The sequence below is a fragment of the Ochotona princeps genome, chromosome 32 (assembly GCF_030435755.1).
Source record: "Ochotona princeps isolate mOchPri1 chromosome 32, mOchPri1.hap1, whole genome shotgun sequence".
NCBI classification, from domain to species: Eukaryota; Metazoa; Chordata; class Mammalia; order Lagomorpha; family Ochotonidae; genus Ochotona; species Ochotona princeps.
Window position 1 is genome coordinate 6,975,424 of NC_080863.1, and position 27,407 is coordinate 7,002,830.

At 50.6% G+C, this 27,407-nt stretch overlaps 1 protein-coding gene across 2 annotated transcripts in view; it reads left to right on the forward strand.

Moving 5' to 3' along the window:
* The window catches only part of XPO7 (exportin 7), a 57,985-nt gene that overhangs the window by 26,585 nt on the left and 3,993 nt on the right, over positions 1-27,407 (forward strand). For both annotated transcript variants that reach the window (XM_004591383.2, XM_058657430.1), the window contains exons 3-24: positions 895-988; positions 1,270-1,436; positions 2,640-2,705; positions 5,136-5,240; positions 6,321-6,486; positions 7,460-7,533; positions 9,143-9,262; positions 10,594-10,740; positions 12,777-12,949; positions 14,409-14,602; positions 14,901-15,006; positions 17,038-17,173; positions 17,678-17,751; positions 18,837-18,917; positions 19,652-19,715; positions 20,173-20,281; positions 21,342-21,448; positions 23,719-23,807; positions 24,386-24,493; positions 25,461-25,543; positions 25,806-26,020; positions 26,205-26,343. In XM_004591383.2, the coding sequence (XP_004591440.1) occupies positions 895-988; positions 1,270-1,436; positions 2,640-2,705; positions 5,136-5,240; positions 6,321-6,486; positions 7,460-7,533; positions 9,143-9,262; positions 10,594-10,740; positions 12,777-12,949; positions 14,409-14,602; positions 14,901-15,006; positions 17,038-17,173; positions 17,678-17,751; positions 18,837-18,917; positions 19,652-19,715; positions 20,173-20,281; positions 21,342-21,448; positions 23,719-23,807; positions 24,386-24,493; positions 25,461-25,543; positions 25,806-26,020; positions 26,205-26,343 (2,617 nt within the window). The remainder of the gene's footprint in view (positions 1-894; positions 989-1,269; positions 1,437-2,639; positions 2,706-5,135; positions 5,241-6,320; positions 6,487-7,459; positions 7,534-9,142; positions 9,263-10,593; positions 10,741-12,776; positions 12,950-14,408; positions 14,603-14,900; positions 15,007-17,037; positions 17,174-17,677; positions 17,752-18,836; positions 18,918-19,651; positions 19,716-20,172; positions 20,282-21,341; positions 21,449-23,718; positions 23,808-24,385; positions 24,494-25,460; positions 25,544-25,805; positions 26,021-26,204; positions 26,344-27,407) is intronic.

Genomic DNA, 27,407 nt, shown 5'->3' on the forward strand with positions numbered 1-27,407 from the left:
AGGGCTGGGTGTACGTGACCCTTCCTGTCCAGAGGCCTTGGCACCTACAAGAACCTCTCTGGGCTTTCCTCCCCAGTGAAAACGCCAGGAAGTTATAGATTTAAAAATGAAATTCAAACCTCTTTCAGCTTGAAAATGGCATGGCAGTGATCAGGATAAAAGCCTGAGCGAGGCGTGATTTGGCTGAACGGGGTGGGTGCCGGGAAAGGGCACTCGAAGGACTTGCGGAAGCAGTTGACTTGTCAGGCAGCTGCGGACGTGGGGCTATGTTCACTTCTGCGCAGGTGCGGAATTCTTACATGGTTCCTTTCTGTATGCTGTGAGCAAATGGAATGCTTTGATCCTTCAAAAGGTTAAAATTCATGTGTTTAAACACATACAATTACGAGTGAGAACGTGATGATGCTTGGGATGTGATGTCTGTTTCTTCCAAGTGTGTTTTGAAAGTTTTAATACCATCGTCCACTGTCCCCAAACTAGAGCTGCTGAAGAGCGAGTTCGGGCAGTAACTACAGCATGAGGGAGTTCAGTCTAACCGTTTCTTTTCCTTCTCATGTCATCCTGTTGTCAGGTTTGAGATCTATGACAAGGATTTTAAGGGGAAGAGATTTTTCTGCTAGTCTTGTGTTTTTTCCGAAAAGGTGCCCTCTAGTGTCTGTTCGAGAGAAGCAGGTGTCCCTGTTGGATCCAGTGCCATCTGGCTGTTCACTCGGGCCTCCTCATCCGTGGTGAAGCCAGCTGACCCCCATGCCGTCGGGGACTCCTTTTTCCGCAGAGTGGCAGACCCTCTAAAATCCGAAAATGGAACGGAGCAGGACAGGTGACCTTCCTGCAAAGGATCTGCCTGCCAAACCTGGACGGTACAATCTGAAGGTTTTTTTCTCCTTCTTGCAGTCGTCCTACTCCCAGTTACTGGCAGCTACATGCCTTACGAAGCTCATATCACGCACAAACAACCCCCTCCCATTGGAACAGCGAATAGATATTCGTAAGTAGAGAAATTTTCAGTCTCTGAAAGAGTTAAGCTTGTTGAGCGGTGTGCTGGTTGTGTCGTGTGTGTTTGCTTGGCATTGTGCTGTAGTTGCTAAGTGTCCTTGATGACCAGTGCGGGTTCCTGCCTAGGCCCAGTAAAATAGCCTCACGTTGGGGGTCCCATTTCTTCTTGCATTAAGCATTAGCAGGACTTAGGGTGAATGACCCCAGCTTGCCGTCTCGCAGCCACATCCTGCTGTAGGATTGTCTACTCTACGGATTGTTTTTGTTTTCTAGGGAACTATGTGCTCAACTACCTTGCCACCCGGCCAAAGCTGGCTACTTTTGTGACACAAGCACTAATCCAGTTATATGCCAGGATCACAAAACTGGGCTGGTTCGATTGTCAGAAGGATGACTACGTCTTCAGAAATGCAATCACAGACGTCACCAGGTTTTTGCAGGTACAGTGTGAGTATAGCATGTAAGAGGGAATGTCTACATGCATTCGGCTGTAGGCTTACCTGGGTTTTGTTTGGTTTTAATTCATTGCAAGGTAGCAATAACTCATCTCTAATAGATGGACATTAAGCTGTTCTAGGATGTACATTTTGCATGTTTGTAGACTGAATTTCTGGCCTGGCCCTGAAATTGGTCAAAGGATGGTATCTGCCTTTCAAATGTATTTCCAATTCACCCTCAAAAAAGACCTAATTCTGCCAACAGGTTGCTAAATTTTTTGTTTGTCCAACTTAAAACTAAAAAGTATCTCATTTTTTCATTTATGAGAGAGAGTAGGCAGATTTTCATTTTATTTTACTACTTATATATTTTTCCGTGACCTGCCTATTTATGCCTTTTAAAATATTTTAATTTTATATGTGTACATACACACACACGCACACACACACACACACACACCCGCCGTGTCCCCAGCTGTGAATTAGCAGGAAGACAGAATCGGGAGCCGGGCAAGGACTCCCACCCAGGCCAATAGGAAGTGCGGGCTCCCCAAGTAGCGTCTTAATGTCTGTGCCAAACACCCTCCCCTGCCAAGGATGTAGAAACTTTCTTGAAAAGGTAGACTCAACACACCTTGGTTGATCACAGCAGTGAAGGCCAAGCCAGGTCTAAGCTAGGAGCCCGGAACTCCAGCCAGGTTTCCCACCAAGGCCCAGTGCTTGGGCCATTCTCCACTACAGGGTTGGAAAGTGGAGCAGGCAGGATACGAACCAGGACTTACTTGGGACACTGTCGTAGAAGGCGGCAGCTTAGCGCACTGTTCCCCATTCGAGCCCTGTGACCTGTTTCTGATTCTTTGCCCCTTTCTTACTGTTGTGCGTGGTCTCTTTGTAAGTTGAGCTACTCGTTCATCATTTACCTTAACTCTGTGCTTTGCAGTTTATCATTTTATGATATGCAGGCTGTGATACTTAAGGGAATTTTTGAAATATGGAAGTTTAAATTGTTCAGTGAAGGCAGATTGAGCAGCCTTCCTTTATGGCAGTTAACTTTTATGTTCTGTGAAGCACCATAACTCCTCGCTGCCTCATCTAGGCAGTTTTATGGATGACATAGGGGTCTGTCACTCAAAAGTATGAGTACGTTTCAGACGCTGAAGTCAAGTGCTCATGCCAGTTCTTCCTGCCTTCCATTTTCCTACCCAGGATAGCGTTGAATACTGCATCATTGGCGTCACAATTTTATCTCAGCTAACCAATGAAATTAATCAAGTAAGTGCTACAGCCTTCCTCACTGAAGTAAGTGCCGCATTTTCGCCCAGTCTTGGTGTCTTGCTGTGTGTGGCAGTGGTGTGCTTTGGCGGTAAGTGCTGATGCCCTGTGCAGCGCACGGCTCCCGGGATCTCCTCTGTACCTGCAGGCCGCCTCTCAGTCCTGGTCTGTTCTCTCCTCAGAGGGTTTTGCCCTCCCATCTCCTCTGTGCCTTGGTTAGTCAAGGTGGAAGCCATCGTGAGATACCACCTGCCTAACAGCAGAGAAGGAATCCAAAGGAACAAACCAGAGGAGCGAGTGTCAGTCGTGGCCCTCTGCTCCTGTGTGCCTTCCGGTTGGCGCAGCTGCACAGCCGCTGGCATCGTTGGAGGTTACCTGGTTAGAATGCAGGAAGCATTCTGCCAGAAATACCAGTTAATGTTTGGAGTAATTGTTGGCTGTCACAGAGTACTACAGAGGAAACACCGCTGGCTTCCCCCGCTCCCCCTTCTCTAGCCAGTATTTTTTCAATCATTTACTTTTGTAATTATTGAACAGGCCAACATTAATGTTAGTTGCAACATCCAACCTTAACTTGTCAGCACGTTAATGCCCAAGAGTCACTGTAGCTGTTGCTCCTAGTCATGCAGACGTTTTATTAACGTGGAGATACCTTAGGTGTTCCTGCTTCCCGCCTGCTCAGCCCTGCAGTCTGTGATCCGAGTCCCATGCTGTCCTGCGGGCACTGTACCAAAGCAGTGACAGCTGACACTCAGCGCAGCACGTTTGTGAGCTGGATTCGTTCTCACAGCACCCACCCCCGTGATGCAGGCACTGTGCTAGGGAAACCGAGGCATTGAAAGGTTCCATAGTTTGCCCCTGAGGTTTCCCAGTTGGGAAGCAGGGATGTCTGGATTCGGACCCAGCTAGTCCTCCTCCAGAGCCCGCACTGAGGACAGCTGGTGTTCAGTGGCATTCTTGTTGCCTTTGTCGTGGGCGGGAGAGCATGCATCAGCTGAACTCAGCATGTTTGGGCTCAATATTAGCTTGACCCCAGCGAACACATCCATCATGTTAGTATAAAAAACTTGAAGATTGTGTTTGTCTTTCTTAAGAAGATGATGCAGCTTTGTCTTATATGTGTAACATGTTCAGTTTGATTATTCAAGGACATATAGGATATTATATATGACTGGAAAACCTTACTTGTTAATATATACTTTATTGTTAGAATAGTAAGTGATATGTGTTAGCAATGACACTGAATCTGGAATCGGGAAGGTTTTGGTTTTCAGCAATTCAAATGAGAAAACATGTTGCTATTACCATTCTTGTGTGAACTTAAAAATAATATCAGAGAGGACTCAATGATTCATCAGAAATATAGCTGTATTACCTGGAAACGTGGCTAAGGCGTTTATCCCCCTTTTGGATAAACTGGCCTATAAATAGAAGAGATGGAAGCTTCCGGCAGGTAGCTAGACTGTGAATACCCTTGGGAGCCCTGAAATTCTTTCTGCCACTTGCTGAACGCTTTCTCTACAGCACAAGGCATAACAAAGAAGTAAAGGATTTGGTCCCTAACCACAATGACAGTTTAGTTGGAACAGTAAGGGCCGAGTGAGAGAGAGCCCAGCAGCTGTTTGGACTAAGTTGTCGCTTTCGACTGTGTGTTGAATTGGGTCGGAGAAGGAAGACAGTTGATGTACAGGCAGGGTCCTTTCTCGTCAGACCATGGCTGTTAGTTACTGAGCAACTGGAGAAATTCTGTGGTAACTTCAACCCTGAGTGGTTTGTTTACCACAGTTGAAAACTTTGCTGCTGTCGGAGTCCAACCTCCGTGTGATGTATAGTACTAGTTACTGGTTACTAATAGTGTCTGCTGCTCATTGAGGTTTGACTGCTGCTGGAGAGAAGTGATACGCTGGTTACCAGGAGCAGCTCAGCACCTCTGCATCGTCTCACTAGCCTTGGCTTAGCAATAACTGAAATCTTTTTTTTTTTTTAAGATTTATTTATTTTTATTACAAAGTCAGATATACAGAGAGGAAGATCTTGTCCGATAGTTCACTCACCAAGCAGCTGCAATGGCTGGAGCTGAGCCAATCAGAACCCAGGAGCCAGAGCTCTTCCGGGTCTCCCACGCGGGTGCAGGGTCCCAAGGCTTTGGGCCGTCCACGACTGCTTTCCCAGGCCACAGGCAGGGAGCTGGATGGGAAGTGGGGCTGCCGGGATTAGAACCGGCGCCCATATGGGATCTTGGCGCGTGCAAGGCGAGGACTTTAGCCACTACGCTATTGCGCTGGGCCCAATAACTGAAGTCTTAAAAATGGGTTTTGTGGTTGTGTCGTTCTGTTGGAAATCTTTTGTTTATCTGAAGTCTACAGGAAAAGAAGTTTTTTCTTAGCAATTAATTCCAAACTGTGCATTGGCTTTTTGTTTTCTTCCCAGGCAGATACCACCCATCCTCTGACCAAGCACAGAAAAATAGCCTCCTCTTTCCGGGACTCGTCGTTATTTGATATCTTCACACTTTCCTGCAACTTACTAAAACAGGTGAGCTCATGCTGCCCAGTTTGCTCTGCACATAGTTCCTAACCGACCCACTGAGACTCTGGCTTCTTCTCTCACGTGACGCAGAGTTGGGAAGGCAGTTACAGAGTGCCCACTGGAGTTAGAGAAATGGCGGGTGATTTTGCTGTCAGAAGCAGTCAGTGGGCCCTTACCCCGGGCTCTGTTCTTAAAGGAATCCAGTCTGCCACAAAGTTTGAATTTTTATTGTTTGATGCAATCTGCCTACGTGGGGTGACAGCGTTGTTGGCCTTCTGGCGTCTGGCTTGTTGGCTCTGAGAGCAGGTTCAAACGCACTGTTAGAGGCAGAGCCGAGCTCTAGATCCCGCCCCCTGCTGGGTTCACAGTGGCAAATAAAGCAGCAACATCTGTCAAGGAAGGGAGCGTGCATATTCAGCATCCATTTAGACTGAGCGGAGGTGTAGACAGTAACACAGAAGGAAATCACCTGTTCGGGAGCAGCGCGTTGGTGCGTTTGTTGAGGGTGCCCTGCGTTTGTAGCTGGGTTGGGCTCCGTGCTCCCAGTGGAGCACTGCCTGGCATTAGCATCTGACTGCTGGTCATTTTGCGCTTTAGGTTTTCTCCATTGTCCCTTCAAATACTGTTTGTGTATTTTCACTCATTTTTTAGCTCAGAACTCCTAGACATTCCTCAGGTTAGGCAAGCCATCTGGCAAAAGCTGTTATAGCCCCTAGGGGGAAAGCTTGGAGAAAACTAAAGATACTCTCAAAGAGCGGTCATGAGCAGGCTGGCGTGTGAGCTCTGAGGCCCAGCTGCTGTGGTGTTGATGGTACTGGTGACCGACCACTCCCCACATTTCCCTAATTCCCTGTGACCCCTGTGTCTACACCATGGAACAAATATGTAAAAGGGAAACTTTCTTTACATGTCGGCTTCATGATTCTGGTAGGAGCGGGGCGGTTTCATAGTAGCAATAGGTGAGAGAAAGCAGCAGGTTCGCGGGGCACTTGATTTTTCTAGCTTAACCACCTTGTCTCAAGTCCAGGAATAAGCTGATCGAAGAAGGGTGATTGTTTGGGACTTACTACGTGGTAACTTTTACAGGCTTCGGGGAAGAATCTAAACTTGAATGATGAAAGTCAACATGGCTTACTCATGCAGCTGCTTAAGCTTACGCATAACTGCCTGAACTTTGACTTCATCGGCACATCCACGGACGAGTCCTCAGACGACCTGTGCACGGTGCAAATCCCCACCAGCTGGAGATCAGGTGACAGCATGCGCATGCTCCGTGAGGAAGCTCGGAATTCACTGTTGCTGGAATGCTGGAGGGGCGGGGGACCAGAGGCTGGGAGGAGGTCCTACAGACACCTGCTGGGGAGAAGCTCTAGGCACAGAGTGACACTAGGTGTGGGTTTTACCTTTCACTGTCATTGCCCAGGTAAACAAAATTGCACAGCAAAACATGGGCTTTTTATGTAAAAACATAAAATTCTTGGTTTGAAAAGAACTATTTGGATTGTCTGAAGTTCCCCGAGAGTTACAAGGAATGTTTCTTTATTTTTACTTTTTTTTTTTAATTTATGGTACAATTCCATAGAACCTAGGATTTCCCCGCCCCACCCCTAACTGATTTGCCCCATATTATTACAGTAGTATAGTCCTTCATAAGCATTCATACGTCCATCAGTCTGTTATTTAAGTGTGCCCTGACATTACTGTTACAGAGTCAGACAGTTCAGCATCCCATTGTCCAGATGTGTCCAGCAGTTTCATTGGGAGTCCGTCTTTGATTTGGAAGTAGGGATGCATACTTTATCTTCATATCTGAATATGGTAGTCTCTGTTACACCGTCACTATACGTTCCTTTAAATAAGAAACCATGAAACAAAGTCAACAACAGGTATGAAGTTAAAAAAAAAAAAGCACCATGGAGCTGAAAAATGTGCAACTGAATAACCAGCGCATGAGTGAAGAAGATACAAAAGCCTGTTGGGTAAAACGATGCCACCGTGCCATCCGTGAGCCAGCCATAGGAATGTTTCTTAAAGGAGCCAAGACCGATACACGCTTTTTAAAAGGAAAAGGAAGACAAAAGCGCCTGTTGGTTTATCAGTTTCTAAAGAAATAAAAATTCTGCAAGGCGAACCATCAGAAGGGTCCGCTGATTCATTTGCTGTGGGAGGTGTGAGCAGCGGTTTGCCGACAGGCTCAATAATGTGACAACTTTGGTCTTTTGTAGCGTTCTTGGATGCTTCAACTCTGCAGCTGTTTTTTGACCTGTATCATTCCATCCCTCCTTCGTTTTCACCTCTGGTGAGTCAGGCCCACAGTTTCCAGGGGGAGGGTCATTTGTAGAGAGAAGCAGTGTTGAATGAGCTTCTGTTCATTTGCTGTATGAAGCCATAGAAATAAGCAGAGATAATGCAGTCAGTTCTAGCCTTTGGGGGTTAAACTTGCAGCCTCGGGGTGCTGGCAGTAAAACACAGTGGTTTCTGAATGAGTGCTGTCTGCACACAGCTGCTGAGGACAGTGAATTGATTTGCTATCATCTTGGTCCTTTTTCTTTTTTCCTCTTTGAGATTGATTGTTTGGTTGGTTTGTTTGTTTGAAAGTCATACTTAACAGAGAGAGATCTTCCATCTGCTGGTTCACTCCCCAGGAGGCAGCAGTAGCTGAGCTGGGCGGGTCAGAGCCAGGAGTCTGCTCCAGGTCTCCCACATGGATGGCAGGATCCCCAGCACTTGGGCCATCTGCTGTTTTCCCGGGCACATTAGCAGGGAGCTGGATTGGCAGTGGAGCAGCCGGGACTTGAATCAACACCCATATAGGATGCCAGTGCTGCAGGCAGCAACTTAACTCACTGTGCCACGGGACTGGCTTCCTCGTCTTGTGTCTTAATGCTTCACCTCAGCTGCCCACAGACTGGAACTTCACCTGAGACGCCTGGTGGAATCAGCAAGATTCGTTTCCACTCAGAAATCTTTTGAAAATGCTTCAGGCATCGATTACATGGTGGTAATGGAAGGTTATTTGCATCGTTGCCCTAGTAACATTTAAAATACTGAAATCCATGCAGATTCTGAAATAGTTTTGGTCCAGTATTTCACATATCTCAAGTGCTGCAGAAAACACAGGGAGGTCCTACAGAGACCTTGGCTGTTGTTGACAGAGGTCAGCCTCCTGGGAAGCAAAGCAGGATTGGGAAGGGCAGAAGAAAGATCAGATGGGGCAAGCAGAGGAAGGAGAAGGGGGTGGGTGTTCAGTGCAAAAGCTGACTTTCTCGGGCTTTTCTGGCGTGGTTATTTCATCATGGCACCGTGTGCAAAACCTTGATTAAAACCAGAAGATAAAAATAAATCTAAAGCTTTACCTTAAATTATAACCTGCATGGATGTTTTCAGGTTTTCAATATATAGCTTAACAAGAATCAGGAAGCGACATTTGCCCTGGTGGGTAAGCTGCCATCATCTCGTGCCAGGGTGCCTAGGTTGAGTTCTGGCTTTGTCCGATTCCAGCTTCCTGCTGATGCACATTCTGGAAGCCGGCAGCTGATAGGCCAGGTGGTTGGGTCCCTGCCGCTTGCTCGAGGTCTGGATTGAGTTCCCACGCTGAGGCTGCCTGCTCCAGCGCTGGCTGCTGCAGGCCGTCGGGGAGTGAGCCAGTGGTGAGGGGGAATCTTGCTCTGACATGAGCAAGCTGAGGGGGAGCACAGCGGGACTCAGAAGCCACCGGGCTACCCAAGAAGAGCACCTGTGAGCAAACTTCCAAACTCTGAATTTCGCTAGTTGCTTTTATCAGCTTGGATCTCGTGCTGGTTTTTCTTTAATAAGACCATTTCAGAATATCATTAGGGGCAGGCAGGGTTGGCTGGTAAGAATAGAAGCAGCACCTTGTTAATCTGCTGTTTGCGCCCTTGTCTCAGGTATTATCCTGCTTAGTGCAGATTGCCTCGGTGAGAAGGTCCCTGTTTAACAACGCAGAGAGGGCCAAGTTTCTCTCTCACCTGGTTGATGGTGTTAAACGAATACTGGAAAACCCACAGGTAAGACTTTTTTGAGAATTTATGCATGTGTAGAATCGGTGTGTGCATAGTTGTGAATCGGAAGTATGTGCACTCAGAGGAGAAGTTCAGTGCTGTTTAGACGGTTCGGTGGGCCTGAGCTGCAGGCATACCCTGAGAGTGTCTGCCCAGAAGGTAAGTGCCAGAGCTGTTGGAAGGGTTCGCTGTGTGGCAGGAAACTCGGGGTGGAGCTAGGCTCTTTTTACCAAGGAACTGAGGAGAACTGAAGGAGAATTCTCTTTTGTTTTCATTAAAATTTTTAATGTTTATTCTTCAACCCAAGCCCCATAGGTTTGTGTTTAAGAGGGAAGGCACATGTTTGTTTTCCAGATTTTTATTCCATAACTTGGTTGCCATTTAATGTTAGAAGAGTCACACAAAGTAGCTCACGTATGTATACTTAGTTCAGTCCCACCTTTTTTTAAAATCTCTCTGTTTAGAAGAGAGCGCATCCACCTGCTGGCTGGCCCTGAAGCCTGCGCTCGCCAGGGCTGGGCCGGGCCAGAGCCTGCAAGCCGGTGCAGGTCTGCAGCAGAGGTGGCAGAGAGGACCTGAGCGCTCGCCATCCTCTCCTGCCTCTTGGATTACACACTGGCAGGAAGCTGGATCGTTGGCTCAAGCCAAGGAGTACAGGTGTCGCAGGTGGCCCCTGACCACTGCCTTGAATGTCCATCCTTGCTGCTGCGTTTATGAAACGCGTTTACACATTCAGTGCATTCTGTAGAGCGGTGACCCTGTGCCAGGGCTGCACTACTAGCCGAAGGTAGATGCAAGGAAGCAGAGGCTTGGTGATATGTGAGCAGATCAATAACACTAACCCCAAGTACATAACAAAATGCATAAAGGTACTGCTGTCTCCTGAATCCACAATGGTATTGATGACCTAGTGTAAATACAAGGAAACTTGTAGCGTTGGCACTGCAGTTTAGTTGTGCTTCGTAGCAGCTTGGCAGATGGGCGCTGCACCTTTGACCCGTTTTCTTCTGTTGACAAGGAGCAGGCAGGCCAGTCCTGTCTTAGGTGTTGCCCGTTTCTGCCCTCAGTCAGCTTTACGAACAGCCTGAAGGACTGTGGCCGTGCTCTGCTAGCAGTCTGTTGGTCCAGCTGGGAGCCCACTCCCAGGGAGACTGCTAGCGAGCAGACAGGATGAGAAGGGAGCTGTCAGCCCTGTATAGCCCTGTCATTCTGAATCACTTTCTGCAAAGAAGTTCCGAAACCGAGTCCTCCCCGGCTGGTGTCATCCCACGTGTGTGTCCTCTTGGTAATGTATTGACTCGCATGTTATGTTTTATCTCCTTATGTTCTGTTTCCAGAGTTTGTCAGACCCAAACAATTACCATGAGTTTTGCAGACTACTGGCCCGTTTGAAGAGTAACTACCAACTGGGAGAGTTGGTAAAGGTGGAAAACTACCCCGAAGTCATCCGGTTGATCGCCAACTTCACAGTGACCAGCCTGCAGGTGGGTGTGCGGCTGCTCACGTCGGCCTTCTCCGGCAGAAGCCCTGCCGCCACTCCGCGGCTGGCTGAATGTGCCCGTGTAACATAACCCTAGACAGTGGTAACTGCTGTAGTCTTTGCATCTGTATTTAGGAAGCGCCAAGGGGTGCAGTGAGAAAAAACATGGGGTTTAAAAGTAACATTTTAGATTTAGGCAGTGTTTCCTCACAGGCCCCCTGAAGAAAGCAGAGACAGAATAGGGAGTGAGAGAAGAGTTCAGAAAAAGCAGAGCAGTGGGCCTTCCCACGGGGAGCTGGGGGACAAAGTGCAGCTGCCTTGGTCTGACTTCCACAGCTGCTGCCTTAGTCCTCCCTGGAGCCTGGGCACGTACAATTCTAGCAAGTTCTCCAGAGCCATGTAACATCTGCCTTTCCTTACAGTGAGGTTTTACTTCACAGTGTAGAACGGCACTCCTTGTTGCATTTTTATATCCAAAACACTAATAATAGTGTTATGCTATGCTAACTAATATGCAAAGTACAAAATGTAATCTACAAGTGGGAGAGTGAGATTCTGGGATTGGGTGATTGTGTACAGCCTTTGTTTATACAACTGAGAACAGGCTTTTTGTTCTGCTTTGATTTTTTTAGTTCTAATTGTTTTCTACTAGTCAGTTGTTGATTGATGACTTTACCTGTTGCCGTGTTGAACCTGTGATTAGAGAGGAAATTCAAAGTATGCTAGTGTAAAAACTAGAGGAAAAAAATAGAAATAAGGAAGGCAGAGTGTAGTTGGGGAATGCGGCGGGAGTGAGGGCAGAATCGGGAAGCTCCTGGTCTGTGTTGTGTTGCTCCTGGCTTCACATCACCTCCTGGCCGTGGCAGCCTTTTGGGGAGTGAACCAGCAGAGAGAAGATCTCTCTCTCTCTCTTTTTTAAAGATGTATTTATTTTTACTGGAAAGGCAGATTTACAGAAGAAGGAGAAACAGGACCTTCCTCCAGGTCTCCTGTGCAGGTGCAAGGTCCCAAGCTTTGGCCCGTCCTCGACTGCTTTCCCAGGCCACAAGCAGGGAGCTGGATGGGAAGCAGGGCAGCCAGGACATGGACCGGCAGCCATAAGCGATGCTGGCACCTGCGGGCCAGTTGAGCCATCACACTGTCCTCAAGAAATAAATTTTAAAACAAGAAGCAGTCCAAGGAAAGTAGCACAGAGAGAGATATTCTCAGTACTTTGCTACTTCAGAGTTGCTTAAAAGTAAGTTTTGAAATCATCGTGACTCAACAGTGTTTAGAATTTGGATCCAACACATAGACGGAAGAGCATGCAAGGACTGTGCTTCGCCAAGGCCGGGCCGTGGATCTGTCCGCATCTTCAGCAGAGGAAGGAGCCCAGTGCCGTGCAGAGCAGTGACAGGAGCACGCTGGGGAATGTCCTTACCTACACTGTGACTGTGTCGTGAAACATAACAAATACTACTTCAGTGACAAGTGTCAGCATTTCTTAGCTGTTTGCAATAGCCCCAGCCGTGGAGATCTTGAGCGTCCCACAGCGAAGACAACGTGGGGGGCTGATCTCAATCCTCTAAGAGTAGCCAGTAAAATGTTGTGATTTATTTTTTCTTTCCTGAAAAACATTAACAATTGATAAGTAAAAATTAACATAAAAGATAAATAAATGAGTTAAACTACTTGCCATGATGTGGAACACAGTCCATCAAGGCTTATCTTTTTGTTTTATTTATTTTTTTAATATTTATTTCAAAAGGCAGCATTACAGAGAGGGGGAGAGACAGAAAATCTTGCATCTACTGACTCATTTCCCAGGTGGCTCAGCTGCTCTGACTGGGCCAGGCCAAGCCTGGAACTCTTTCCTGGCCTCTGGTGAAGCAGCCAAGATGAAAGCCGGCAGCCCCAGGGATGCCAGCACCGCAGGCAGCGGCTTTATCTCCACACCAGAGCATCCTGCCCTTCGTCCTGTGCCTTAGGACTCAGGTGGACAGAATTGAAAAGTGTGCTGTCTGCTTTTATTTATTTGTTTGTTTGTTTGGCTTTCTTTAGCACTGGGAATTTGCCCCGAACAGTGTACACTATCTCCTGAGCCTGTGGCAGCGACTGGCGGCCTCTGTGCCATATGTCAAGGCCACAGAGCCCCACATGCTGGAAACCTACACGCCTGAGGTCACCAAAGCCTACATCACGTCCCGCTTGGAGTCCGTGCACATCATACTGAGGTAAGACCCTCCAGTGGTAGTCGGCTTCGCCTGGCGTCAGGCTTACAGCAGATCACACGCCTGTCAGCCAGGGAAGCCTGGCCCTGAGTCCTGCTGGCTCATTCTATTGGCCAAGAGTGGCACTTGAGAGGAGCAAGCTGGAAAGAATGCTTTCTGTAACATCCGGGCCGGGCCTCCCGTTGTTGCTTCCATGGTAGTGTCTGAAGCCCAAGCGTCCCTGTGTGATTGTCCTCACCACTGATTTCCTCAGGCACAGTGCGGGAGTTCTAGGTGCTCAGTGTGAACTTGTACAAGAACTTAAGGGGATGAGTAAGAGTAGGTAATCTTGTTACTAGCTCTAATTCTAGTACTTCCTAGAAGTGGGTCGCAAGGCCACAGGGTGCTGATTGTGTTACAGTAATGCTTCTTTCTCCCTTGCCTGTGAAGCGGACCGGAAACCTATAGCTGAAGCAACGTCAGGTCTTTGAACAGTGACCTCGCAGAGTGAAATTATCTTTGCTGTGTCAGGTGCATTCTGTCACCTGTTAAATCTGACTGTGATTCGGGTGCCCTCAGGACCAGCTTGTGCCGTCAGCTCATGGCTTCTGTCCGGGGGCATCCAGGGCGTGTTAGTGAGGTGCCCTGGGGTGTGGCTCTGGGTTCTGCAAGCAAGCAGGTTTTTCAGTTCCCTCGTTTGTGAAATACAAATCACAGAGCTACGATGAAGTTCTTGCAATGTCCAAATGAACATGAGTCCTACACGGTAGAGCACACGGTAATTGCAGCAGTGAGCTGCTGGGTGCTGTGGGTTCTGCTGGTGGCACTCTGTGGCAGTAGAGAGAATTCGTCACAGGTCATGTGACAATGTGGAAGGCCCTACGGCAGGACCCAGTGTGTATCCACAGTGTCTCATCTGTAATTCCAGAATCGAAGATGTGAAAACAGTTTTCTCACTAATACGGCACAAAAATTCACTCAGTGGCAAAGCTTAACATGAGCTGATAGTAGATCCTGTATAGACCTTGTTAAAATTGAGTTGGTATTGAAGCATCGTTGCATTTAACTTGGTGTGTTGCAACCCTACTGAGGGTATTGTGTTAGGTGATGGACGGGTCCTACTGCCTTCTCAGACCTGAGACTGCGTTCTAGAACACTTCTGTGCCAGTGGCCTTACACTGACTGTGTGATGCTAGTCATGGTAGTCAAGCACAAGTGGAGGCCGAGCTTCTAGAGCTCAGAGGTGGACGGCACAGGGTGGCGAGGTCTCAGGCGGACAGTTCACGTTGGCCTCCAGGAAGCCAAACAGCTACACAGAGCCTGCTGCCAGGGCAAGGTCATTTTCAGTTTTTGAATATTCTCCCTACCTGGAAAGTCTTGGAGTACGTGAGCTTCTCTCAGCAGGAATAGGGCTATATTGTGAAGAAAGAGGGAAGACAGTAGACCTATTGTACAAGAGCGGCCTGTCTTCTTCCCTGGACAGAGATGGCCTAGAGGACCCTCTGGAGGATACAGGTCTGGTGCAGCAGCAGCTGGACCAGCTGTCCACCATCGGACGCTGCGAGTACGAGAAGACATGCGCACTGCTGGTGCAGCTGTTCGACCAGTCGGCCCAGTCCTACCAGGAGCTGCTGCAGAGCGCTAGTGCCAGCCCCATGGACATTGCTGTACAGGAGGGTGAGTGTGGACACGCGTGAGCGTAGACACAAGAGGATATTGACAAGTGAGGAAAAGCCACGGGACACTGGGAACAGTAGCTGAAACCAAGTCTGCAGTGGGTGCTGTAACACTGTGGAAGTACTGCCCCCAGAAATAACCCTGTCTGCTGGAGGGACATTGAATAGCAGCTGAACATGGCGCCCCTGGCACCACCCCACCTGAGCAGAGACTCAGTGGATCAAGGGAGGGCACAGGGAGCTGTGTCTTCACAAGCCTTCCCCTGAAGGTGGCGCTCATGGTCACACTCCTGCTGCAGGAAGGCTGACGTGGCTGGTGTACATCATCGGAGCAGTGATTGGCGGCCGGGTGTCTTTTGCCAGTACCGATGAGCAAGATGCGATGGACGGCGAGCTTGTCTGTCGGTAAGTATTCTCTACAAGCCTGCTGTCTGCCAGTCCCAGGCTGACTCCCCACGCACAGAGGTCAGGCCTAGGAAGCTGGTGGCTCATCAGAACGAGGGACTGTCACGGACCCAGCCTGAGGCGATTGCTAAGTGCAGCGAGAACCTTAGGAACAACATTTCAGTGAACCTGCAAGGAGTTGCTAGGTACAGAACTAAAACACCAGAAGCAGTAGCTCAGCTGGGGAAATGCAGCTGTTTTGGCCAGGAGGGGAAACTCGTTCTGATGTTGACACACGGGGAGCTCACAGAGCTTGAGCAAAGTTTCACTGCTAGCCCCTACACCTGCCCACCTCCCAGATCTCAGGGCATTTTCTGTGTGCTTCTCATTTCACTGATAACGTGGAAGTGAGCATTAACACTGACTGGAAACTGTATTTTCTAAATTGAAGGGAAGGAAAATGTAGCATAGTTAGTGATTTCTAAAAATTTACCTGATTAAAAAGACTTTTTTTTTATGCACACAGAGTTGTCCCATAAAGGGATTGTTTTGAGGTTTATTTATTTGAATGGCTGAGAGTGAAGGAGTTTTCTATCCTCTGGTTCTCTCCCCAAATGACCACAGCAGCCCAAGAATCGGCCAGGCTGGAGCATGGAGCGTAAGATTTCATCAGAACATTGCCTGTGGTGACGAGTGTTTAGACCATCTGCTGCTCTCCCAGGTGTCAGAGCAGGAAGGGCCCAGACCAGCACTCTAATGGGGTCGCCAGTCCGGCAGGGTCAGCTGCACCCACCTGGGACACCTGGCTGGAGGTCCCGGCTGCTGGTCAGCCCACCAACCCAAAGCAGTTCAAACTTGCTCCCTCTCTCTGTCCCTCTCTGCTTCTCAAAGAGCTGATTCTTAATGTCAGTTTATTCACTCTAATAACAAGTACACAATGTTTTATTTAAAAAAAGCTTTTCTAAACAGAGGCGTGGCAGTAGTTTGTATATGTGCAAGCCTCTTTAGCATGTGGCATGGGAGGCGTCAGCTGGCTTCTCAGATCTGCTTCTCCGTCCAGTCTGGCCTGCCATCACACGTCTTGTAGCCTCTGGGAGACCACTGTGCTCTCCGAGAGATGCCAAGTGAGGAGGGCAGCCAGTGCTTCCGTGTCAAGGCTGTGTGCCCTTGCGCAGCGCGGCCCACCTCGAGGGCCTCGCTTGCAGCTGCTCGTCCTGGAGAGCACATCTTCACACAGTCCTTGGACATCCGCGGTCTCCAGGGCCCTGAGCCATCTTCCGAAAGTCCACGACTGTCTCTTTCTACCTGTTTTGTTCACCAAATGCCCATTTGCCCTCAGGTGCCTTGACCCTAGACAAGTCCCTGTGGCATTGTACTATTGCTGTTTTGGGGAGAACCGAGCAAAGATTAGTAAGAAGAAAATCTAATCCCTTTCCAGTTCTGCAGCCTGATATGATAGTGTGTGTGTATCTCATAATGGAAATGGAGCTTAGGCGATATCCTGCAGACTGGCTTGCAGCTGGAGTGCAGTGACTGAGCCTGATTCGTTCAGGATCTGTCATAGCTTGCTACCTCTACTCACACTGTCAGATGTCAGTGACTCGCTTCATAGCATCCTTACAGTCAGCAGTCACTCACTCACATTCCAAGGAAGAGGGGTCCAGGGAAGTGGGGTGCAATCCCAGATCCCATAACTGCTCTTTGTCCTTGCCCAGCGCCACCGGCCCCTGAACACCTCTTTCGTGTCTGTGAGAAAACAGGCTGAGAACCGCTCGTCTGGTCGCTTCTCCCTCACGTAGATAGATGAACTGGGACACGGCAGATTGTTCTCCCCAGGTCTCATTTGCATTGTTTGTAAGCTGGTTGTGAGTTCTTCCCCCAACTGCTGTCCTGGGCAGCTATGTGCCCTTCCCGTCCCTCCTGGCCAGAGCTGCGGGCCTCAGATGATGCCCCAGCGGAGCGGGCTGAGTGGAGGCTGCTCTGGGAGCTCGGATTGTCCAGAGTGCCCGGGATCTCCTGCTGTTGAGAGAATCATTGCTCCTCTTCCCCTAGGGTGCTCCAGCTGATGAACCTAACAGATTCTCGCTTGGCCCAGGCGGGTAACGAGAAGCTAGAATTGGCCATGCTGAGCTTTTTTGAACAGTTTCGTAAGATCTACATTGGGGACCAGGTGCAGAAATCCTCCAAGGTAACAGAGTCACAGTCGGTTCCATTTAGTTCTCCCTGCTTGTTTGTGGAATTCTGATGGAGGGAAATGATTGACAACAGTGCAGTACGGCCTCCGGATTTTAAGCGTTGGAATGGTCCAAATGTTTCCTCTGAGTCTGTAGGGTTCTGGGACTCATTGAAGAATTGGGTCCATTTCTCTAGTTCTCCATATGCTTAACAAATGGCCAGTCATAACATCTGTTGTTCTCCCCTAAATTGGCAACTCTCAGTTTCTCTACATGAATTACTGCTCAGAACCGCGGAAGCTGTTGGCAGAGTTTCTGTCATTTCAGAATTGCAGGAGACCAATGAGATAGCTCAGCATCTCTCCAGTATATAATGATGCTGGGACTCGAAGTTGTCCCTCAATGGTCTGTCCCCCATTGTCCCCCACATCCTAACCCCTGAGTGTGGACCAGAACAGTACTGGAGCGTGCCTTCTGATCTGCCTTCTTGGTTCTCTCGCCCCTTCACACGCCCCCAGCTGTACCGCCGGCTTTCGGAAGTGCTGGGCTTGAACGACGAGACGATGGTGCTCAGCGTCTTCATCGGGAAGATGTAAGTGTTGCGGCCGTCAGCAGGCGTCCCTCGCGGTCCTGGTGCAGCTGTACCGTGGGATCTTGGCGTTGTGCCGCCAGCGCCTTGACACTCCAGCATTGATTGTTTGCGTCAGAAAACTGTGCATTTGAGTGTGTGACAAGCTGTGCTTAGAGACATGGCCCGGCCCCAGCGCATTCCAGGCTTGTGCAGGCAAGGCTTCAGTTCTGTCCTTGTGGAGAGCTCCTCTCTAGCCTCTGGAATCAAGGTGGAACCCCTGGCTCAGCGTCAGACAGCCCTCCCTTTGAGCGATTGGCACTCGGCCTGTCACCTGACAGCCACACTGCCGGGGGTGCCAGTGCGGGCATTCACTCCTGCAGGAGGAGGCCTGTCCCTCTGGGGAGGCGTCACACCCCACCACGAGTCTCTGTGGTCGTTTGAACTACATCTTCAAGGGTGGCACTCCTGCTTGGCCTGCCCCCCCCCCATTTTTTTAACATTATGCCCTTCATTGATATTCTCCACTTCGGAAGCTCAGTTCATCCAAGCACACAGTAGGACTCATTGCCCAGGGCTGTGTGCAGCATGACGTTTTGCTTGCTCTCAACTGTCCCAGCCCTATCCTGCTCGTCCGTGAGCAGGTCCGTATTTTCAGAGGAAGAGCGAAGGGGGCCTAAAGGCCTCCGCCAGCCTCGCACCCAGAAGCAAGGGCTACTGGAGTTCTGCAGCTGACAGTGGCTGGTGCAGGTGCAGAATTGCATACGTCTGCATGTTATCACTGCCGCAGAATCTCTTACCCTTGCTGCAGAGATCAGCCCTGGAGTGCCCCCAGAATCCCAAGGGCCTGGGTATGGGCCAGTGTAGCTTTGGAACCAAGTAGTGAAGATTATCTGAAGCATAATTTTTCTAGTCCATCAAATGTAAGTATGGAGATTTTATACCCATTTTGTTTATCTTTTTTTTCTCTATATATTTTTGTGGTCGTGATGTCTGTGAATTGGTGATGCAGATTATGTGGTGACTTAATGGATGATTTTCTGCTCAATCCTTGAGGAAGCCAGGCAAATCAAAAGTGTCTCTTGGTCTCTTTTCTCTGTGTCCTCCAGCATCACCAACTTGAAGTACTGGGGCCGTTGCGAACCAATCACCTCGAAGACGCTGCAGCTTCTGAATGACCTCTCCATTGGATATCCTTTCCTAAGCCAGCTGCTGTGCAAGCCACCAGTGTGTGGGCCATAGCCGCCCATGGACTCACTGCGAGTCAGCTGTGTGGACTCGGGCGGCTTCCATGTCCCTAGCTATCAAGGGCACTACCCCAGAAGACAGCGTGCAAATAACAAGGCTGAAAATGAGCCTGCACACAGCCTGTCATTTCCTACAGAGTTATCCCTGGCTGAGGGATGGCACAGATCTGTACCACACTCGTGTGGTCACAGTTTTCATTATCTTTAGCAATTCCACAAGTCCCTCTTGAGTTTTCCTGACAGCTGATTCCTGGAAACTTCCTCTGTAACAGAAGTAGTAGCTGCCCTCCAGTGTGGCCTGGGTTGGGTCTGCTGGAAACGCGCACGCCTAGGAAAGCTTTGCAGGAGAGAAGATGTGCCTGGCTTCTGCCCAGCACTTCTCCCACTGAGCTGCAGGTGGGAAGTTAGCTATTGCACACACCGATGCTGAGGACAGCTGCTCTGGGACATGTGTGGATCCTGTTCCCCTCCCAGATAGGAGTGTGGGATAGGTGTTCTGTGCCTGACGAGTTCAGTACTGCTCTGGAGAGAACGCATTTTGGCTTGTGCGTTTTACTGTTGGAAAGTGATTTAGAGAAGCAAGATAAGCAGTCCTTGGTCCTAGGAAGTTGCCACCTGCTGGGAGCTTCTTGGTGAGTGTGAGCCCTGCGTTCCTTGACTTCCTGCTTGGCCTCCACGTACAGCAGCGTCAGGAAGCTGGTGAAGCTTAGTGCAGTGCAGTTCATGCTGAACAATCACACGGTGAGTGCTAGAGTGGGAGGCCCCCCTGGCACGGCCCGCAGCGTCCACAGCACAGCCAGGGCACACTTAGGCCAGGAGCGCTGCTCCCTGGGACCCGGAGGGACTGTCACGCCCACCGCTCACACCTCAGAGAACTTAGGAGGTCACAGGGAGGATGTAAAAGCAGAAAGTGCCCTCCAGTGCTCCGGGAGCAGCCGTGCAGCCAGTGGCCTGGAAGGGCTGCCTTGTGTGCCCCCCGCACAGTGGCCTGCCTGGAAGGGCTGCCTTGCGTGCCCCCCGCACAGTGGCCTGCCTGGAAGGGCTGCCTTGCATGCCCCCCGCACAGTGGCCTGCCTGGAAGGGCTGCCTTGCATGCCCCCCGCACAGTGGCCTGCCTGGAAGGGCTGCCTTGCATGCCCCCCGCACAGTGCTTCTACCTCCATAACTAGTCTGTTTCTGTGTTTTCTTTTTCCAATAGAGCGAGCACTTTTCATTCTTGGGTATTAACAATCAATCCAACCTGACAGACATGCGGTGTCGGACTACCTTCTACACAGCGCTCGGGCGTCTCCTCATGGTGGACTTAGGTACTGCAGCACAAACCCTAGAGTCTCAGGAAGTAATCTGGCACTGTTCCTAAATTGTCACTTGAAGCCAGAAAGCTAGATAAGCAGTCTCTTCTGCCGTTTCGACAGTGACTGTTGTCCCTAAGCACACGTCATGCTCTGCTGGTCCCTGTAACTGGAGGAGAGCAGCAGTGTCCTGTGACCGTCCATCTGATTTGGCACTGGCTTTTCCCTAAGGTGTTGAAGACTGAGCTTCCTAAGTGAACTCTTGGCAGGATAGCTCCTCCATCTTCCCACCCTGAGGTGCAAACACACTTTTGTTTTTTAAAATATTTACAAGTATTTGAAAAATAGATTTAGAGAGTTTGGGAGACAGAAAAGATCTCCCATCTGCTGGTTTACTGCTCAGATGGTCAAAACAGCCAGAGCTGAACCGATCCGAAACCATTAGCTTCTTCTGGGCCTCCCACAGGGTCCCAAGGCTTTGGGCCATCCTCGACTGCTTTCCTATGTCACAAGCAGGGAGCTGGATGGGAAGAGGGCCATCAGGATCAGAAATGGAGCCCATATGGGATGCTTGAAGGTGCAAGATTAGCCTGTCGAGCTCTGGCACCAGCCCCACAAGGCAGACAACAAAGCTTGTTTATCATCCAGTCTGCAGCACAGATGGGCCGGGCAGGCTCTGTGGCATTAGCAGCTTTGGGAGCAGTGTATGCACAGCTGATCACTGGGGTTCAGTTGTTAGAATTGTGAGCTATTTCTAGTTAATGTACTAAGGTGATGAAATGATAAAGCCTCAGATTAGGGAAGGTTATGGGGGAAATGTTCACTCGACTGAAGCCCCACCAGCACCTGTTTGGACCTTGGGTTTCATGTGGTTCTCGCCTCGAGCACGAATGAATGACCCAGGGCTTTGTGCACACGTGTTTGTATGTGTTCACCTCATTCCCCACTTACCGCTAAGAACCTACTGGGCTAAGAGGGCCTCCTCCCCCGCGGGGCCGCCACCTCCACCCCATCTCCCATGGGCCCCGGCCTGTGAGCGGTTGCCGTGGGGCCAGCCCTGGCTGTTCCCTTGCAGGAGAGGATGAAGATCAGTACGAGCAGTTCATGCTTCCCCTCACAGCCGCATTCGAGGCTGTGGCCCAGATGTTCAGCACCAACACTTTCAACGAACAGGAAGCCAAGGTGAGTCTCTGCCCTGCGAGTTGCTGCATTTCTGCAGGGGGCAACCCTGGGAGGGCCTGCTTGGCCAGCGGGCAGACAACACTGCTTACCCAGGGGCTGTCTCCCGGGTCAGCTGTTCACTCCAAGTCCGGCATTGCAGGACATGCATAAATGCTTGCTTATAGTAGAGGCCTCCATTCTTGTGATCTGCTTTCCTAAGTTTTCGAATGTATCCGCATTAAGTGGTTTAGTTTCCATACTAGTCTTCTCGTCTCTACAGTGTCTTGGTTATGTCCCCTCCCCGTTTTCCATTAAGGTTTATTACAGTTTCCATTTCTTGAGCCTTTTTAGGAACTAAATAATGTTTCATTGGCCAGATAACCCCATCCCGTCTTGTTTTTCCTGCATTTTCTCTGTGTTTTCTGTTTCGTTCATTTCTACTCTTGTAGCACGCACTTTTCCTCTCTCAGGCTGTTCGTGCTTCTAACTCCTTAGCTTGCCTGTATCCTTCTTCCCCAATACAATCATGTGAACTTCTTTGTGAATGTTAGTTTTTAATGAGGTAAAAATCACAAAATCTTCCACTGTAGTCATTTTTTATCTGTATAGTTTAATAGTGTTCAGTAATTCTGTATTATGAAAAGTCACAAGTTTTAATGTAGTATTTCGTCATTATTCCCTTCTTCCTACCTTCTAATTTCCAGTAAGAATGTTTTTTGACACCTGAGGCAGATGTCCTTCCTTGACCGCAGTCTTCCTCCTCTTCCTCCCTCCTGTGCACCCGTCCTCCCGATCCACCTCTCTGGAGCCGCACGAGGTCAGGGGCTCACTGGGAAGCAGACCAGGCGTGCCCTGGCTCTGGCCTTCGCCTTTCTCCTCACAGTGCCTCCTGGGCTTCTGCTCTCTGTGGGTCAGCAGGGCTGTGGGAGCAGCACCGCTTTGTGCAGCTCTTCTCTTCCCGTAGCCCTGCACCATCTAAGAACATCTCCCTGAAGAGCAGGCCACACCCTTGATGGTCATGCCTGCGGCTGGGCTGCAGGAGCTGTGCCATGCAGGTCTGCGTTCACACAGCAGCCGCAGCACCTGCCGCTGCCTTTCTCAGAACATGTCCTTGTTGAACAGCACAGGACGGTGCTTGGCTTTAAGGGGTTTGAGGCAGGCACCATTCAAAGCTGAGTGGGCGTGAAGCCCACTGGGCACAGAAGCCCAGGTATCCATCAGTAGCAAGGCTATGCTTGACAGCCGTCCCTGAGTGCCAGCCGCTTTCTGTTCACATTCTCCTGTACAAGCCAAGCAAAATGATCCAAAAGAACCCAAAGTTGGTTGTCGCTGTGAGCACAGCTCTGTGTCCCGTGTAGTTGGGAACACTGCTGCATGGCGTCAGCTTAGCAGAGCTGCTTATTTCTGTGGTGCCCTGTTCAGCAGAAGTACAGCAATGGTCACACACACAGTGAGCTGGGCTCCTGCCGCCACCACCTTCCCGACACACTGCTCACGGTCTGGCGCTCAGAGCCACCCCATCAGTGTCACTGTGCTTCCCTCCCGCCTGCCACGTGGCCATGGCCACACTGTTGGCAACGTTAGGCCTCGTCCTCTTGCTGTAGGGTAGAATACTTCACGGCTTCAGGGTTCTCAGACACCCCAACTAAAGGGACATGAGCCTCGTGGGCTGCGTGGGCAAGGTTTGAGTTCCTGAGATTTAAGACATTAGACGGGCAGCTGTCCTGCCTCTTCACTGGACCTTCCCACTTTAAGGTATGGATAGCAGGAGAGACAGGGAGATGTTCCCGCCACTGGTTTACTCCCCACATGGCTGCAGCAGCCGGAGCTCATGCGCTCAGGAGCTCCTTCAGGTGTGCCATGTGGATGCAGAGGTTCGATTTTGGGCCGTTTTCCACTGTTTTCCCAAACCATAAGCAGGGAGCTGGATCAGGAAGTAGAGCAGCCAGAACTTGAACCTGTACCGTATGGGAGATGGTGGAGAACTAGTCTGCTAAGCCACCGTGCTGGCCCCCCTCCCACGTTTGAAGTAGGCATTATTGCTTTAATCTCTTACCTACCGTATCAGCCTCTGTGTTTGCTGCCGTTGCCCAGTAACCATCTTGTTTTCTCAGAATAAGAAGCTTCCAGAGTAATTTTCATGCGAGAAGATTCCATTCTAGCACAGGGAAGTTCGCTCCAGGATGTCATTGACCTGTGTGGGAGGGAGACCTGGGCTGTGGATGTGTGACATCCCGTCGGATGGTTGTAGGTTTGACTGTCTCCACTGTTGCCCCGCTTCTCTCTTTCAGCGTACTCTGGTTGGCCTGGTGAGAGACCTCAGGGGCATAGCTTTCGCCTTCAACGCCAAGACCAGCTTCATGATGCTGTTTGAATGGATGTATCCTAACTCAAACTAGGACCGTAGTCCCCAGGCCTTAGCTGGTATGTGACTGGCTGATGGAGGCGCTGGCAGGGCCAGGGGATTCTAGGGCAAGGTGTGCTGCGAGGCTCAGGGGCCGACAGCTCCCCCGGAGGTCTACGCACGGCCTCCTGCAGTGGTCTGCTGCCTATCTTGAGGTGCACACATGTGAGCCAGTTGCCCGGTCTCTCCTCTGGCCCCACGTAGAAATGCGAGAGGGAGGAACATCCAGCCTGTTCCAGAATCGGCATGTACACAGACCTCACAGCCTTCAGCAGCTCCTGTCCACTGAGAACCCATCTAGTCGGGAGGGAGATGAAATAGCTGCTCCCTAACACACTGTAGACGTAGTGTGAACACCTTGTATTCTCTAAAAGAAAGGCGCTGTGGGAGCTGGGCTGTGTTAGCAGCTGCCTGTTTCAGTTAGCATCTTCTAGTTAGACGCCGGGTCCGCTGCCACAGGAAGGAGAGGAGTGCACGTGGATGGTTTGTACTTGGGCGGTGCTGAGGATGCTCTTTCTGGAGGCAGGAACTCTTCCTTAGCTTGCTGTGTGCAGATACCCATCCTACATGCCGATCCTGCAGCGGGCGATCGAGCTGTGGTACCATGACCCAGCCTGCACCACGCCTGTGCTCAAGCTCATGGCAGAACTCGTTCATAACAGGTAAACACAGCGGCCTGCTCATGGGAGAGTCGGCCTTCCCTCGTGCCTGATGCATTGTCAGAGGAGAGGATACACCTGCTGTCAATACAGAGGGCCCTGAGAGGTTTTTTTTTTGTGTGTGTGTGTGTGTGAGAGAGAGAGAGAGAGAGAGAGAGAGAGAGAGAGAGAGAGAGAGAGAGAGAGAGAGAGAGAGAGAGAGGACATACTTATTTGAAAGACAGAGTTGTTAGAGATGAATCTTCCATCCACTGATTCACTCCCCAGATGGCTACCACGGCTGGAGCTGAGCCAATCTAAAGCAGGAGCCAGGAAGTTCTGGGTCCCCCCCATGAGTACAGGAGCCCAAGGATTTGAGCCATCCTCCACTGTCCCCCCAGAAGCAGAGCAGCTAGGATTAGCGCCTGAGCCTCTATGGGTTGCTGGTGCCACTCTTAAAGTTTTCACTGTGTTTTTTTTTTTTTTTTTAAGATTTATTTATTTTTATTGAAAAGTCAGATAACAGAGAAGAAGGAGAGACAGTGAGAAAGATCTTCCGTCCGATGATTCACTCCCCAAGTGAGCGCAAGCACCAATGCTATGCCGATTCGAAGCCAGGATCCAGGAACTTCTTCTGGGTCTCCCGCACAGGTGCAGGGTCCCAAGGCTTTGGGCTGTCCTCAACTGCTTTCCCAGGCCACAAGCAGGGAGCGGGATGGGAAGTGGAGCTGCCGGGATTAGAACCGGCGCCCACATGGGATCCCGGGGCATTCAAGGCGAGGACTTTAGCTGCTAGGCCACGCTGCCGGGCCCTCTCTCCCTCTTTTTAAAAGGTGAATTTACAGTGCGAAGGAAAGCCAGAGGAAGATCCTACATGCACTGGTTCATCCCCCCAAAATAGCCACAGTGACGGACCTGAGCCATTGTAAAGCCAGGAGCTTCTCTGGGTCCCTGGAAAGCGCCCCGACCTTTCCTTCTGTGCCCTGCTCAGGTCCCAGAGGCTGCAGTTTGACGTCTCTTCTCCCAACGGCATCCTACTCTTCCGGGAAACCAGCAAGATGATCACAATGTATGGTAAGTGCTTAGGGGACCGTGTCTCCTGCAAGGGACTTGCATCTCACTTGCCACACAGTGGGCCATGTGTGGCCTCAGGAAGCCCCGGCAGTGGCCAGGGCAGCATTGCCATAGTGTGTTGTGTTCCTCAGGAGTACCAGCTGTCCTCCATCCCCACCCTGGCCTGCTGGCGTTGGTGTGCCCTTTGGCATGAGAAGATTATGTTGGTCTGAAAACCATCGGTTACGATGGAGCTCAGTCTCAGGTTCCCGTGTTTCCTCAGGCAATCGTGTCCTGACCCTGGGAGAGGTGCCAAAGGACCAGGTCTATGCCCTGAAGCTCAAGGGTGTCTCCATCTGCTTCTCCATGCTCAAGGCCGCCCTCAGTGGCAGCTATGTCAACTTCGGAGTCTTCCGTCTCTATGGTGACGACGCCCTCGACAACGCTCTGCAGACCTTCATCAAGCTGCTGCTCTCCATTCCCCACAGCGACCTCCTGGTACGTCCTGCTGCGTGCGCGCCCTCTGCTCTCCCAGGCTCGTCAGTTACCTGGTTTTCTGAGAAATGACTAGCTAGCTTGTGTGTGCTGCAGTCAAGTGCAAGGGACCAAGCGATTTGGTTTCACATCTTGATGCTGAAGTGCGCAGCGCCTAAAGTGGTCTTTCCCCTCTTCCTGCTCTCAGGATTACCCCAAGCTCAGCCAGTCTTACTACTCACTACTGGAAGTCCTCACCCAGGACCATATGAACTTCATCGCCAGCCTGGAACCTCATGTCATCATGTATATTCTCTCTTCCATTTCTGAAGGACTCACTGCCCTTGGTAAGCACTCGGCCGGCCTGCTGGTTGGCTTAGGTTTTGCCTCTTAGCTGAGTGGAGCGCCTGACGGGAAGCGCGCCATGCCATGCACTGGTGACAACTGTTTAGCCCAGCCTCTGTCCTTGCAGAGTTGGCCTGTGGAGTGACAGGGACACACAGTAAGGGTGCTAGCCCAGGGTACTGCAGCGGCCTCGGGTGAGGCCTTCTGGTTGTGAGGAGGTGGCAGGAAGAGGCAGTAACAAAGTCCCTGGACAAGCTGGACCCGTGCCTCGCAGGTTAGCGGGAGACGGCTGCTGGCAGCTGGGGCCGTGTGCACCTGTGCTGTAAGCAGGAAAGGGCCATCCGGGGTAGGGGCGGCGACACATGGGGGCGCAGCTGCAGCTCACAGAGGGTCTCGGGGGAGGTCCCTGGGAGGGCCTCAGCCCCCCCCCCCCCCCCCCCCCGCCGCCAGGGTCCATCCTCGTTCTTCCACTTCCTGCCACCCGGTGTTTTCTTGGCCACCTTCCAGCCATCTCAATAGGTGTGTTCAGAGAATGAGCAGCATTTTTCTGTGGGGCTGAGCAAACCAGAAAGTTGAGTCACTTGTGGTGTGGCCATTGACGTAGAATGACTTGGTGACCTGTAGTGGGTGAGCCACCACTACCGGCTCCCTGATTTGCACTCACCACCAATGGCGGGACAGCCATGTCCGCTGCAGCCAGTCCCGGCAGGACCCCAGGTTTTTTGAAGATGCAGGGGCCTCCGCATAGACTGTCAGCCCCGCAGGAACCCAGTCGCTGACTCCTTGAAGGCCACGGCCCTGTCCAAAGGCTGAGCAAGCCTGCGGTTCCCCTAGAGGTGCTACCCAACTGACAGGCCATTTGGCGTTTGCGGGCTGAGTAAGTGGGAATCCCTGGCGTTGCCCCAGATAACTGAGAGCACAGACTTGCTTGGACTTCCCCGGGGCCCAGCGCGCAGCATCAGAGCCTTCCGGCAAGTCCCACAACCTTCCCTGACTGGTTTCCTCACATATAGTAAAATGCAGTGCCTTCCTCCCAGGCTTCTCAGGAGTGTAGATTACACTCAGG